Source organism: Schistocerca cancellata, chromosome 4 (assembly GCF_023864275.1).
Source record: "Schistocerca cancellata isolate TAMUIC-IGC-003103 chromosome 4, iqSchCanc2.1, whole genome shotgun sequence".
Lineage (NCBI taxonomy): Eukaryota > Metazoa > Arthropoda > Insecta > Orthoptera > Acrididae > Schistocerca > Schistocerca cancellata.
In genome coordinates this window covers 503,773,438-503,788,501 of record NC_064629.1, presented here as the reverse complement: position 1 = coordinate 503,788,501, position 15,064 = coordinate 503,773,438, and the positions used below count along the sequence as shown (strand labels likewise).

The 15,064-nt window shown below is 41.7% G+C and overlaps 1 protein-coding gene across 1 annotated transcript in view; it reads left to right on the top strand.

Annotated features, from left to right (window-relative positions):
• LOC126183449 (tolloid-like protein 1) overlaps positions 1–14,787 on the top strand; it is a 604,520-nt gene extending 589,733 nt beyond the window's left edge. Inside the window, exon 17 of the mRNA XM_049925443.1 lies at positions 13,067–14,787. Coding sequence (XP_049781400.1) covers positions 13,067–13,201 — 135 coding nt within the window. The 3' untranslated portion in view covers positions 13,202–14,787. The remainder of the gene's footprint in view (positions 1–13,066) is intronic.
• The last annotated feature ends 277 nt before the right edge of the window (positions 14,788–15,064 follow it).

Here is a 15,064-nt window from a genome sequence, read left to right as displayed (position 1 = left end):
GTGTAGATAATATTATGGGGAAGGCGAAACAAAGACTGCGCTTTGTTGGCAGAATACTTAGAAGATGCGACAAACCCACTAAAGAGACAGCCTACACTACACTTGTCCGTCCTCCGTTGGAATACTGTTCCGCGGTATGGGATCCTTACTAGATAGGATTTACGGAGGACATCGAAAAAGTGCAAAGAAGGGCAACTCGTTTCGTAGTATCGCACAATAGGGATGAGAGTGTCGCTGATATGATACGCGATTTGGGGTGGCAGCCCTTGAAACAAAGGCGGTTTTCTTTGCGGCGAGATCTATTTACGAAATTTCAATCGTCAACTTTCTCTTCCGAATGCGAAAATATTTTGTTGACACCCACCTACGTAGGGAGAAATGGTCATCATAATAAAATAAGAGAAATCAGAGCTCGAACGAAAAGACATAGGTGTTCCTTTTTCCCACGCGCCATTCGAGAGTGGAATGGTAGTGAAGTAGTATGAAAATGGTTCGATGAACCCTCTGCCAGGCACTTAAGTGTGATTTGCAGAGTAACCATGTAGATGTAGAGCAACAATTTACTGGTCGCTAAATGGCTCTGAGCACTATGCGACTGAACTTCTGAGGTCATCAGTCGCCTAGAACTTGGACCTAATTAAACCTAACTAACCTAAGGACATCACACACATCCATGCCCGAGGCAGGATTTGAACCTGCGATCGTAGCGGTCGCTCGGTTCCAGACTGTAGCGCCTAGAACCGCACGGCCACTCTGGCCGGCTACTGGTCGCTAAACCAACTACTCTGTACTGTCAACTATTCTCCATGTATTCGAACGGAATGAATCACTCTAACATTGATGCGCTGAACCAGTTTTGGTGAGAAAATCTATCAGTTTGTGACGCAATTACTGTACCATTAACAGAGCCATAAATGGTTCAAATGGCTCTGAGCACTATGGGACTTAATATCTGTGGTCATCAGTCCCCTAGAACTTAGAACTACTTAAACCTAACTAACCTAAGCATACCACACACATCCGTGTCCGAGGCAGGATTCGAACCTGCGACCGTAGCGGTCGCGCTGTTCCAGACTGAAACGCCTAGAACCACTCGGTCACACCGGCCTGCTAGTTTCTAACAGCTGCGGTATTAAACTTAAGAGTCTGGATCACGAGAGTAGCCGGCCGGTGTGGCCGTGCGGTTAAAGGCGCTTCAGTCTGGAACCGCGTGACCGCTACGGTCGCAGGTTCGAATCCTGCCTCGGGCATGGATGTGTGTGATGTCCTTAGGTTAGTTAGGTTTAATTAGTTCTAAGTTCTAGGCGACTGATGACCTCAGAAGTTAAGTCGCATAGTGCTCAGAGCCATTTGAACCATTTTTGATCACGAGAGAGTGGTTGGATTACCACTCATTGAAATGTCGGATATCTTACGCAATATCGACTAAATGTTAGTTTTGCCCCATGTGAAAATAATGCACGTTTCAGTTCATAAATTTTATTTTGTGATATTGCTGTCGTTTGCATAAAACTCATCACTGTCGGAAGTAATTACACTACTGGCCATTAAAATTGCTACACCACGAAGATAACGTGCTAGAGACGCGAAATTTAACCGACAGGAAGAAGATGCTGTGATATGCAAATGATTAGCTTTTCAGAGCATTCACACAAGGTTGGCGCCGGGGGCGACACCTACAACGTGCTGACATGAGGAAAGTTTCCAACCGATTTCTCATACACAAACAGCAGTTGACCGGCGTTGCCTGGTGAAACGTTGTTGTGATGCCTCGTGTAAGGAGGAGAAATACGTACCTTCACGTTTCCGACTTTGATAAAGGTCAGATTGTACCCTATGGCGATTGCGATTATCGTATCGTGACATTTCTGCTCGCGTTGGTCGAGATCCAATGACTGTTAGCATAATGTGGAATCAGTGGGTTCAGGAGGGTAATACGGAACGCCGTGCTGCATCCCAACGGCCTCGTATCACAAACAGTCGAGATGACAGGCATCTTATCCGCATGGCTGTAACGGATCGTGCAGCCACGTCTCGATCCCTGAGTCAACAGATGGGGACGTTTGCAAGACAACAACCATCTGCACAAACAGTTCGACGACGTTTGCAGCAGCACGAACTGTCAGCTCGTAGACCATGGCTGCGGTTACCCTTGACGCTGCATCACAGACAGGAGCGCCTGCGGTGGTGTACTCAGTGACGAACCTGGGTGGACGAATGGCAAAACGTCATTTTTTTCGGATGAATCCAGGTTCTGTTTACAGCATCATGATGGTCGCATACGTTTTTTCGACATCACGGTGAACGCACATTGGAAGCGTGTATTCATCATCGCCATTTTGGCGTTATCACCCGGCGTGATGGTATGGGGTGCCATTGGTTACACTTCTCGGTCACCTCTTGTTCGCACTGACGGCACTCTGAACAGTGGATATTACATTTCAGATGTGTTACGACCCGTGGCTCTACCCTTCATTCGTTGCCTGCGAAACCGTACATTTCAGCAGGATAATGCACGGCCGGATGTTGCAGGTCCTGTACGGGCCTTTCTGGATACAGAAAATGTTCGACTGCTGCCCTGGTCACCACATTCTCCAGACCTCTTACCAACTGAAAACGTCTGGTCAATGGTGGCCGAGCAACTGGCTCGTCACAATACGCCAGTCACTACTCTTAATGAACTGTGGTATCGTGTTGAAGCTGCATGGGCAGCTGTACCAGTACACGGCATCCAATCTCTGTTTGACTCAATGTCCAGGCGTATCAAGGCCGTTATTATGGCCAGAGGTGGTTGTTGTAGGTACTGATTTCTCAGGATTTATGCACCCAAACTGCGTGAAAATGTAATCACATGTCAGTTCTAGCATAATATATTTGTCCCATGAAAACCCGTTTATCATCCTCATTTCTCCTTCGTGTAGCAATTTTAATGGCCAGTAGTGTAACTGAGTCGGAACCATTCGTGTAACATTACAATCTAACTTACAACTGGTGCATTTTATTTCTACAACATGTTTATTTAATATCAGTTTTTGTGGCTGAGATCGCTAATGCACACTAGCGAGTTCGTGAGCTGGGTGGAAGTAGCCGGTTACAAAAGTTAAGAAAAAAAATATAAAGTTCCAGAATTTGGCCAGAAAGGAGACTTTGCGCCAATGAAAATTTACAAATGTGGGTAAATTCAGGGCTAACATGTGCAGAACAGTACTTTAATATTCTACTAGACACTCCATCACAACCATGAGAGTCCTTAGTCCTCAATGATTTAATTATATACTCAATCTCCCCGTTGTCTGTATCACAGAGGAGTATTTCAGACATCAATCTCGGAAAGGCATTTGCCAAGAAAGTTATATGATCCTTGTAGAAACTAGATTTTTATTTAATTCAACAGGAACATCCAGAAAATGATTGTTAAATACTGTACATATATCTGATTTTTCAGTAACAGAAATATTTTACTACGAACTGACTTTATATCTTCGACCTTGTGCTGCTGACCAGACACTTCCTTCACAACTGACCTGTGAATAGTAACATTTTTAAGCACCTTATAGTACTGTTTGTAATGGACTGCTGTAGCTTGATTGTGGCTACTTCTAACATATTGATACAATTCCCACTTTGTTCTACATGAATCCTTACCCTACTAGTCAGCCACCCAGGCTGCCTATTACTGCTAGTACCCTGTTTAGAACGTTCTGAAAGGAAATCATCTCTCAAAGAGCATGAGAAATGTGTTAAGGAAACCATTATATTTATCATCTATGTTACCGGCTATATAAACATCCCGCCACTCTTGTTCCTTGACAAGGTTTAAAAAACTCTCTATTGCTGTTGGATTCACTTTCCGACATAGTTTGTAAGTACGTGTGACATTTGTTTGAGTACAAAAGCCTTTTAGTGTTAAAATTTGTGCATCATGGTCTGAAATGCCATTCACGCTTTTACTAACGAAATACCCATCTAGTAATGAAGACTGAATAAAAATACTTTCTATGGATGTGCTACTGGTCCCCTGCACCCTATTTGGAAAATCTACAGACTGCATCAGGTCATATGAATGTAGGAGATCTACCAACATCCTTTTCCTTGCACCATCATATACAAAATTTATAATGATGTCACCACAAATAACTAATTTCTGGTACTTCCTACAAAGTGAATCAAGAACCCTCTGTAGCTTGAGCAGAAATGCACTGAAGTCAGAGTTAGGGGACGTATAAACAACAACAATTTTAAGTTTAGTTTCACTAAATTCAACTGCTACTGCACAACATTCAAATGTCTGTTCAGTGCAGTGCTGTGATACATCTGTGGACTCAAATGGAATACTGTTTTTACGTACATTGCCACTCCTCTACCCCACAAGGAACGCCTTGAAAAACAGCCAGGTAATCTGTATCGTGGTAAAGGAAGTCTCTGAATTGTCAAATTATTTAAGTGGTGTTCAAACATACCAATAATTTGAGAGTCAACATCTATGAGCAGTTCACTAACTTTATCTCTAATACCTCTTATATTTTGTTGAAATATGCTAATTCCTTCTCTACTTGGAAACATGACATCCTCTGAAGGTGAGCCTGTAATTAGAGGGACTTTCTTTAAGCAGGTATACCTATCAGTTGACTTCATTCTAAGGAAGGTGCAGCTCTAACACCAACTACTACAGGAATTTCTCCATGAGTGATCCCACCACTACCCACTATACTGTCACCTATAAGCATTGGCAGCCTCCCCTTCCCATACCTACCCAGGTGCAGGCTATGCCTAGTGAAACCTGATCTGCTGATAGACCCAACTGGCAGCACTGAAATGTGACTCATGCCCTCTGCCATCAGCGCTCTCTCCAGCCCCATGTTAATGCGCCTAACAGCCATATTAAGATGAGGCCGATATAATGCTGAAACAGTTGCACGAAATGTACATTAGTGCCACCTGTTTCAGTAGTTATCTTTAGCAGCTCCGCACCTACATCATATTCCGCAGTATTGGGGCAAGGGGGGTTCTCTGCCACTCTGCATTGTTGCCAGATGTATTCAAGATGGCGACGATGACGTCACCCAAGATGGCTACTTGTAGACTTGGCAACAGTGCAAGACATCATCCGAGATAGTGGCTATGACGTCAGCTGATTACACAAGTACTGTTATCCAAGATGGCAGCTTTTGGCAGGAAGAAGCTCAATTCTGCTACCTCCACTAACCTAACCCCCCTCCCCTCCACCAGAAAAATGGCGGGAGGTTAAAATTCCAGCAGGATAATGCATCACACCTAAGAAAATGGTGGGTCAGTTGGGTTACCTCCACTAACCTAAGTCATCTGACCACAACTTCTTCCGATGGAATGGCACCAAGTTAGAATTTTGGCTGCAAAGAATGGTCAATTCGCGTATCTCTATTAAACTAAGAAAATGGCGCGAAACAAAGAACTCTTTGACTAACCTCAGTCACCTGACAACCACCTCATCCTAAGAATTTGTGGGAAAAGGACTCGACCAGTGCTGGACATAAGTTCTTATTTAAACAATTTCATGCAGTACGGTCATCCGGTGTGTTTACCACGAGGTCTGGACTCCAACTGACTTATTACACAGCGCCACCACGAGAGTGCACTGTCATCCAAGATGGCAGCCATGACGTCAGGTGATGACACAACTACCGTAATTCAAGATGAGGGCAAACAGTGTATTCACCATTAGGCCTAGTACAAATTGGCACCACCAGAGAGCACTACCGTAATGTCACAGACACACTGACAGGGTTCCACACCCAAAATCCAAGATGGCGGCAGCAGGAAATTTAAAGAGTGACATGCCCCCCTCCCAGGTGTGAAATTCAAATTTTGTCAGATATTCGCGAGTGCCATGTCCAACTTGGAAGGAAATAGTCAAAGTCTCCACCACGTTCCTCAACTGACTGCCACGTCCCCTAACAACCCATGCTGGCAGGCTAACGTGCACTAACGTTTACTGATGTGTACTAACGTTCACTACTGTGTACTAACATGCACAGCTCATAACATCATCCAAGATGGCGGCCGTGACGTCAGTTGATGATGCAAGTGCCACACCCCCCTGGTGGCAAGTTTGAATTTTGGCAGGGAAAAAGGTCACTTGGGGTTTCTGTACCAACCTAAGAAAATCGTGGGAAAATAGGACACTTGTACTACTGCCACTAACCTAAGTCACCTGACCGCCACCTCTTCCTAGGGATTGGTGAGAAAAGGACTCAGCCTGCACTGGGCTGGTGGTGAGAGGAAGGAGTGCACTTTATTTATTATCGAACAATTTATTTAGGATTGGATTATGTTTATTACACTGATACAAGAAACACGCTCTGACATGTTTTGGGTCATGTCACACAGTCTGCAGACCTGCAAACTAGTCATAAATAACGCAACAGACACACCTGCTAATTGTAGACTATCGAAGTAATGCATTCCACAGCCTACACATATGCAAACAACTACACCGAAATAATATCAGTGCAGACCTGCAAACTACTCCTAAATAATGCGGCACAGTCAGTTAAACTGACCAAATAGCGCCTAGCACAGCCTACAGACCCACTTGTAAAATAATGCAACAGATACTCGCAGACACTGCCCACTGCCTTTTGTCCATTGGACCACACACACTCACAGAAGTCAGGAGGTACCGACAGCCCTGTGAAGTGACATGGCCGTCAGCTGTCGAACCACACACAGGAACCCATTCGGGTCCCACACGCATGAGGTGGAGCATCCCTTTCATACACAACACCTGTGACATTACTCTCAAAATGTGTGTTCACCTAGGCACAGTTGATGACATTACCAGATGGGAGCGAAGACCTATGTACAAACCGCAGATGCTCCAAGGCGGGCTGCATGCCCGTGATCACCGCTGCTGGCATGAATGCTCCCTCTACCTGTGGTCGGGCAAAGAGATTATTGCCGAGCGACGCTGCAGAAATCCGTTCCATAATGTCACAAGTTGCTTTCTCCCTAGTGGTTTTTATGGACCATGCATCACGTGTGGCTGACGCATTGCCACGCGTAGCTACTTACCATCACAAGTGTATCTAGCAACGTTCTCAGTGTTATACTGAAGCCACATGGCTATCTAAAATAATAACCAATTCGAACTCTACTAAACTGTATAGTGTTCTAGAAATACTTAATGTGCGTTTTTGTAGGAGTTTTCATGATTTCTCAGCTGGTATGCATGGAAATTCTTTCCATAACGGGGTCGGTTTACGAAAATTGCGCAGAATAACATCGAATGCACGCTTCCCAGCAGTCCTTACGTGATACCCTTCCTGCTCTCAACATACACAAATGGTCTCACAGCTATGTAGAGACTCCTATATCTCAGCACAAAGAATGTCTTGTGACGGAGGAGATAGAGAAGATAGAGAAGATTCAAAGAAGAGCGGCGCGTTTCGTCACAGGGTTATTTGGTAACCGTGATAGCGTTACGCAGATGTTTAACAAACTCAAGTGGCGGACTCTGCAAGAGAGGCGCTCTGCTTCGCGGTGTAGCTTGCTCGCCAGGTTTCGAGAGGGTGCGTTTCTGGATGAGGTATCGAATATATTGCTTCCCCCTACTTATACCTCCCGAGGAGATCACGAATGTAAAATTAGAGAGATTAGAGCGCGCACAGAGGCTTTCAGACAGTCGTTCTTCCCGCGAACCATACGCGACTGGAACAGGAAAGGGAGGTAATGACAGTGGCACGTAAAGTGCCCTCCGCCACACACCGTTGGGTGGCTTGCGGAGTATAAATGTAGATGTAGATGTAGATGAATGAATCGAGCATTATGATTGGCTCTTGTCGAATTTACCCACCGAATTACTGATGCCGTTGGTATTGAAGCACTATCAACCTTTTCTTTCTTTCTGCAGATGAGACTTTCAGCAGTAAAATTATTTTGCACAGATAGCTAAATTGCATTTACAGTTAAACCCAAAAAAGTTGTCTACAGATCACAAACACATACTAGACTCACTAGAATATCGGAAGCCAGGAACATATTTACCAGTGTAACTACAATTAAATATTACAATTCCTGCTACAGTCTGACACCAATCGATGTACAGGTAATGTCTCCCCGTGATGGCTGTGCTTGTGGAACGAATCTCAGTGTCTATAGCGCACATACTTTTCCACGTAAAAATCTCTCTCATATCCTCACGGATATTGATGTGCAGACTCTACGCGTCCCTCACGATAGCACAAGCAGTCACCTTCCCCTGTCATGCCACAACATAAACCACAGTAACTTTACAATGCAATATATACACGTTTTACACAACATAAGGGACAGTAACTTTACAGTGCAATATATACATATTTTAAACAAAGAGAGCAATTATCTTTTATATCTTACAGCACCCAAAAAAATTATGGTAAGCCTACACTCAATCCGGCTATATCTCACAATTCTCCTTGTCCTAAGGAAGCACCGTCCACGTTTCATTCATTTTACAGATGTGACTTTCAGCAGCAAAAATGCTGTTTTACACTGATCGCCATATTGCACCAACAACTGAGCCTTGCTAAGTGCCATATATATCGTCAAATACGGAAAGACTCTTACTCAATTACACTGCTCTCCCAGTGAGAGCAGGAGCTTGAATATTAGAGAGTGAAATGGATCTCCAAAGAAGCGATATATCACTGCATATCATGTCTATGTAGTAAACATACAATTCATATCCTCCACCATACAAAATCATCACTCTCAGAACTGTTGTGCAAAGACTGGCCTGCTTCCCCCTAGAAACAAACGAGTTACTGTTTCTGGTCCGAACCTGCTTCACTGCTTGCTTTTTTTCTACACCCATCTACAGGCTCTGCGATTACAAGAACAAATATATTTTTGCATGGTTTGCACACAGCTGTATCCTACCGATCGCTCACACAACATAATTCCATAAATGCGGACTGGGAATTATTTCTATACTAACCCGGAACTTTAGCTAGGTGGAGGATTTTCTACACCACTGAGTAACTAGAAACAAACAGACGAAAAATGCTAATTCCACACACGAATACTGATCTCGGTGATGTAACACATTCGAAATCATCCCTACAATTTACAAGGTCAACTAAGGTGCTTTTCATGTCTAGAGAACCGGCAAACATGTCTTCCACATGCTAGATGCACACCCAACAATCGATCTTCTCTCAACTAAATAAAGGCACAAAATGTGCAGAAGCAGTCTACCAGACAATTTACATGGGGCAGAATAACTTTCCAGTGCAAACGCACCTCCATACACAATCTTCTCAAATTTCCACTTGATTACGAGAGCTGCCCAACACATACGAAGTATTAGTTTGGTATTCGGTCGTCTAGGGGACGGCAAAGTTAACTCACATACATTCATATACTCCAACAGGCCTCTGCATTTGGATGGCTCCTGCCATTAATCATTCCAGCACAGGTCACCGTTGATGCAGGCAGAGCACACACAGGTAGAACGAATCATTCTAAGAAATCGGTCACATATATTTTATTCCTCTACTTACAACTAAATGTTACGATCACCGTCTCAATTCAACAGCATTGACAATGAATGAAGTATTGGACATACACCCTGCTGAAGGCTGGGGCTCTGGAAACAGAAATATCTGTACTGTCCTTAGACTATAGAACAATACTTTAGAGTTGATAGCTCGGTTGATTTATGTAAAAATGCGTCGAACTCCAATCGTCTGCAGCTCCATCGCACATAAAAATCATTCGTTTCTTGTTCTTCGTAACTGTGTGCTGTTACATCACAGCACTTTAAAATCTGTTACTATACATCAATAAGCAGTGCTTATACATCAATAAGCAGTGCTAAGCTCCTCAACAGGGGTGCATCTCGAGATAGGTGAGGACTCAAACAGCTCCATTCATTCACGAGACATGGAGTGTCGCAGTCTTCTTCTGGTTGGTTCCTGATTAATTCGATAAAGGTACTGCTGGACTGGTTGGCCAATGACAGTGTGAGGAAAGTTTTTCACTCTCTAATTTTACCCTAAGATGCCGAGAATGCACTGTGATTCCCAGACATTGAGAGATAGATTGTAAATTAAACACTATGCTCGAGGTGATAGAAATATTTGGAGCGCTGTCTGGCATACTTTGATGATTTATGTGTTCCAGAATTAACACCGAATGGGCATACTACACAGTCATCTATCCATGTTCACAATGATACTTGATGAGGATGATGATGATGATGTTTGGTTTGTGGGGCGCTCAACTGCATGGTTATCAGCGCCCGTACAATGTCCCAACCTTTGCTCAGTCCAATTTCGCCACTTTCCTGGATGATGATGAAATGATGAGGACAACACAAACACCCAGTCATCTCGAGGCAGGTGAAAATCCCTGACCCCGCCGGGAATCGAACCCGGGACCCCGTGCTCGGGAAGCGAGAACGCTACCGCGAGACCACGAGCGGCGGACACACAATGATACTTGCAAAGTGGAGAAAGGGTGGTTTAGCTATGATACTGAAATTGGGGAAACATGCTGTTACATCATTGACTGGTGCTGAAACTGTAAAATTGTTAAAATTGTTCACGCTATCAACTGTGATGCTTATTATTAGAGCACATCAGTGGTGTCTTTTCCATCCCATCTGTGCATTGGCACGTTGTTGGTTACCTCATGATTGACTGATACAATTTACTAGAGTTCAACTTGGTTATTATTTTAGATAGCCATGTGGCTTCAGTGTAACATTCAGAATGTTGATAGATGCACTTGCAATGGTATGTAGCTATGCGCAGTAATGCGTCAGCCACACATCATGCATGTTCCGTTACAATTGCTAGAGAGAAAGCAGCCTGTGCTATGCTGGAACGGATTTCTACTGCGTCGCTCGGCAATAAGCTCTTCGCCGGACCGCAGGTACAGTGAGCGTTCACACCAGCAGCTTTGAACATGTGCACATGGCCCACCTTGGAGCGTCTGCACTTTGTATATAGGTCTTTGCTCCCGTCCGAAAGTGTCATCAACGGCGCCTAGGTGAACACGTATTTTGAGTGTAATTTCTCAGGTGTTGAGTATGAAAGCGATGCCATCACCTCATGCATGCGGGACCCGAATGGGCATTACTTTGCGAGTGGGTCTGTAGGCTGTGCTAGGCGCTATTTGGACAGTTTACGAATACTGAGCGTGCCTACACATGACTGTGCTGCATTATTAAGGAGCAGTTTGCAGGTCTGCACTGATATTATTTCGGTGTAGTAGTTTGCATGTGTGTAGGCTGTGGAATGCATTACTTCGATAGTCTACAATTAGCAAGCATGTCTGTTGCATAATTTATGAGTAGTTTGCAGGTCTGCAGACTGTGTGATGTGACCCCAAGCAGTTTGGAGCGTGTGTTTTGTATCAGTGTAATAAACCTACTCCAATCCTAAATTAATTGTTCGAAAATAAATAAAGTATATTCTTTCCTGACTCCACCAGCCCAGTGCAGGCTGAGTCCTTTTCTCACCAATCCCTAGGAAGAGGTGGCGGTCGGGTGACTTAGGTTAGTGATGGTAGTCCAAGTGACCTATCTTCCCACGAGTTTCTGAAGTTGGTAGAGAAATCCCAAGTGACCTTACTTCCCACCAGGGGAGTGTGCCACTTGCATCATCAACTGATGTCACGGGCGCCATCTTGGATTACGTCATGCGCTGTGCACGTTCGTATATGTTAGTGCACATTAGTACTCTTTAGTACATGTTAGTGTGCGTTAGTACACGTTAGTGCACATTAGTACAGTTAGTACACGTTTGTTCACGTTTGCCTGCCAATATGGGTTGGTAAGAGGACGTGGCGGTCGGTTGAGGATCGCCCTGGAGTCTTTAACTATTTCCTTCCAAGTTCAGGTGGGCGTGGCACTCGCGAAAACCTGACAAAATTGTAATTTCCCACCTGGCAGTGGGTGTGGCACTTTTTGAATTTCCCGCCACCACCATCTTGGATCTGGTGTGGGAACCTTATCAGTGTGTCTGTGACGTCACGGTGACTCCCAGTATGGAAACAGCCTCAAAATGCCCATTACAACTTCCAGATGACAGCAAAGTGGCATTGCAGCACTTCATGACTTCATAAATTGACAATGGCATATCTCTTTGTCTGAGTTAAGATTTATCATACTTTTAGACAATAACGAGGCTAGAGTGATACAAACGTCAGAATTTTTTGTTGTGTCTCAACTCTTTCCCATCCAAGAGGAAGGGTGTTTCTATGCATCTTAATGTACTGACTCGACTAATTTTAAGTGATCAGCCATTGTAAGACAACCGTTAGCACACTTCTCCATTTTCCTTATGTATATAGTTTCTGTATTTTATAATCATTTTAAATATACAATAGTTTCCATGACATAGGTCTGCTTTAGAATGAGCATGTGATGTTTAAACCTTTGTGAGGAGTTAAATCGCATATTACTTCATTATTGTAAGTAAAAACGCTGAAGACCAACTCATTAAGGTCTGAGAAATAATAACTCTGTGACAGAGACTACAAATGTCATCTCATAAACTGAATTAATTCAAAATATCTCGTATACCATTACACTTGTTAAGGCTAACGTGCACATTAAGGGAAAATGCTTCCTTGTGGAGTTCTCATTCAGAATTCATGTACTCCATTTTTCTTATTCTTTATCACTAGGCGAGCACAGAGCTCGAATTGAGTGTACAGCTGCGATAGCACAAATATATAACTCTTCATGTTTCTTTAATGTAACATATTTGCGAGGAAAATATTTACAGTGGAGACAACACCAGCTTCAGGACCTCCCTCCCTACTCTCTTTCAGTCAAAGTCTGTGCTTCATCAGTTATCAATAAAAATATTGATCAGCTATTTTAATTTTTAGATATTGGCGAAATAATGTCACATAATCGCTTACTTATTTATCAACAACTTTGTTTCAATTACGTTATTCACAACATTAACTATTTTCTTGATGTTTCCTGCATTTAAAAAGTTAAAATCATATTATATTTATATGAAATGAACATTTTCTAAATGTTCCATCCGTAATACAAACATTTTCAACTCATTTTGTTTGATTTGTTTTTCAGAACCCAACTGATATAGTTTCCATGACGGAAAGTTTATTAGTCAGATTTCGATCAGATGATAGCATAGTAAGTAAAGGATTCTCTGCTTCCTATTCAGCTATTGAAAATAATGACTCAGGTGGCCATACCTTATAAACTTTGAATGCTGCACAACAGAAGTTGATGTTGGCGCTGAATTCTTATACATTTCATGAAGCAAAGTGATCAGAAGAATTTTACTTCTTTCCAGAGAGTATTGGTATCAATGTGAGAAACCTTATGGCAGTTATAGTTGATAATAATACAGAGTGATTCTCATTGACAAACGATTTAAGTATGGGAGGATACATGTATTTTGATGAGAAGATTTCTAGGGATTGTTCAAGACTCAAATAAAAGAACATATTAAATAACTAAGAATAGTTAACAAGTGTTATCAAAATGTGAAACTTTTGTTGATAATAATTAGAAGGGCTTCCATAATGTCCTCCTCCTTGTCCAGCCAGTCACAGTAAGAAGCCTAAATATGGAGGTGGATCAATATGAACTCAGTAATTTTTTTTTCTGGCCATGTCAGAACATGAATCACGTTTTTACCAAACTTTTATAATGTGATGGAATGTCAATGGTATTCAGCTTCAGACTTACAACATTTAATACATAGAACATATCCATGCCATCACTCCTCGCAGTATTTGATATTTTTTCTGTGCCATATTATTTTATATGTTGATTATATACTTTTAGAATCGTTAATATTTACTTTCAGAGGTCATGCTATAGCCTACAACTATGTTAGTTTCTCTGTAGTTATATTCGTTAATCAGTGCTCCTTTCTGTTACTAATAACATGAAATCAACTATTCTCAAGGTATTGTATATTGATTTATTCCATTTACTTGTCAACTGCAGATTTTATTGTCATAAAATGTGATGCTGTTATTCAAGAAATGATGTTCCATGCTACAAAACAAATTTATGTAATAACTTAAAAACTAAAGAACTGCCAGCTAAAGTAAAATATTTCGATTTCTTTTATCATGAAGCAAAGTCTTAGTCACTGAGTTAGCAAGAATTATTTTACAACCCTAGATGGACATGTGTGGCTAATTTCGTAATATTGACAGATGCAGTGTTCACAAATTGATGTAAATATATTTATGCCATGGAAATATTCCATATCATCATTAACAGTCTCATTAAAAATTGTCTTTAGTTAGCTTTTCGATAATGCTATTTCATAGAGTAATATGTTATTTATTTCTTTTTTAATAATTTTATTAATTACTAAGGTAATAAGTATTAAAATAATCTTTTTGTATTATGTTTTTCATTTTCTGTGGATTACAAAACAGGTGTGATTGGACAGCAGATATATGAACAATTGTGACAAAATATGGTGTCTTCTCTTACCTTGTTTATCTTTGAGCTGATGTGGCATTATTTCATCATTAAATGATGATAAAAAGGTAAAGTTTCAAAGAATCGGTTTTACTTGATAGGCAGGTTATAAACTCTGTAGAATTACTTAATATTTGCACTCTAAATACACAACATAATCTGCTGACCATCTCACAGAATAAATATAAGAACACACATTTCTTTCTCTGTCAGAATATTTCCTGTTTGACTAATTTCATTTATCCTTTGTCCAAAATAGACTATTAAAATTTTCTAACAAAACTACTGATTATCCAGAAGTTGAAATAAAATTACTTGAAACCATAATAACTGTCATTCATTTCAAACCAACTGTTTAGTAACTGAACTGAATGCAACAGCAGGAATAAATATTGTATGTGACTCTGTGTTAACTATATACTATACTGTATAGTTATTTCAGTATCACATCTAGTCACACAGCAAAAACTACTGAACTGTATTTGTCATACAAGTTTAGGAGAAACGGTTACACTGTTACTATAATTATTTATGTAGCAGCAGTGCGATGAATATATTTGCTGCTGATCCAGTTGCTGCAGATGGTAATGAAGGAGCTGTTGCATTAGAAGAACACAG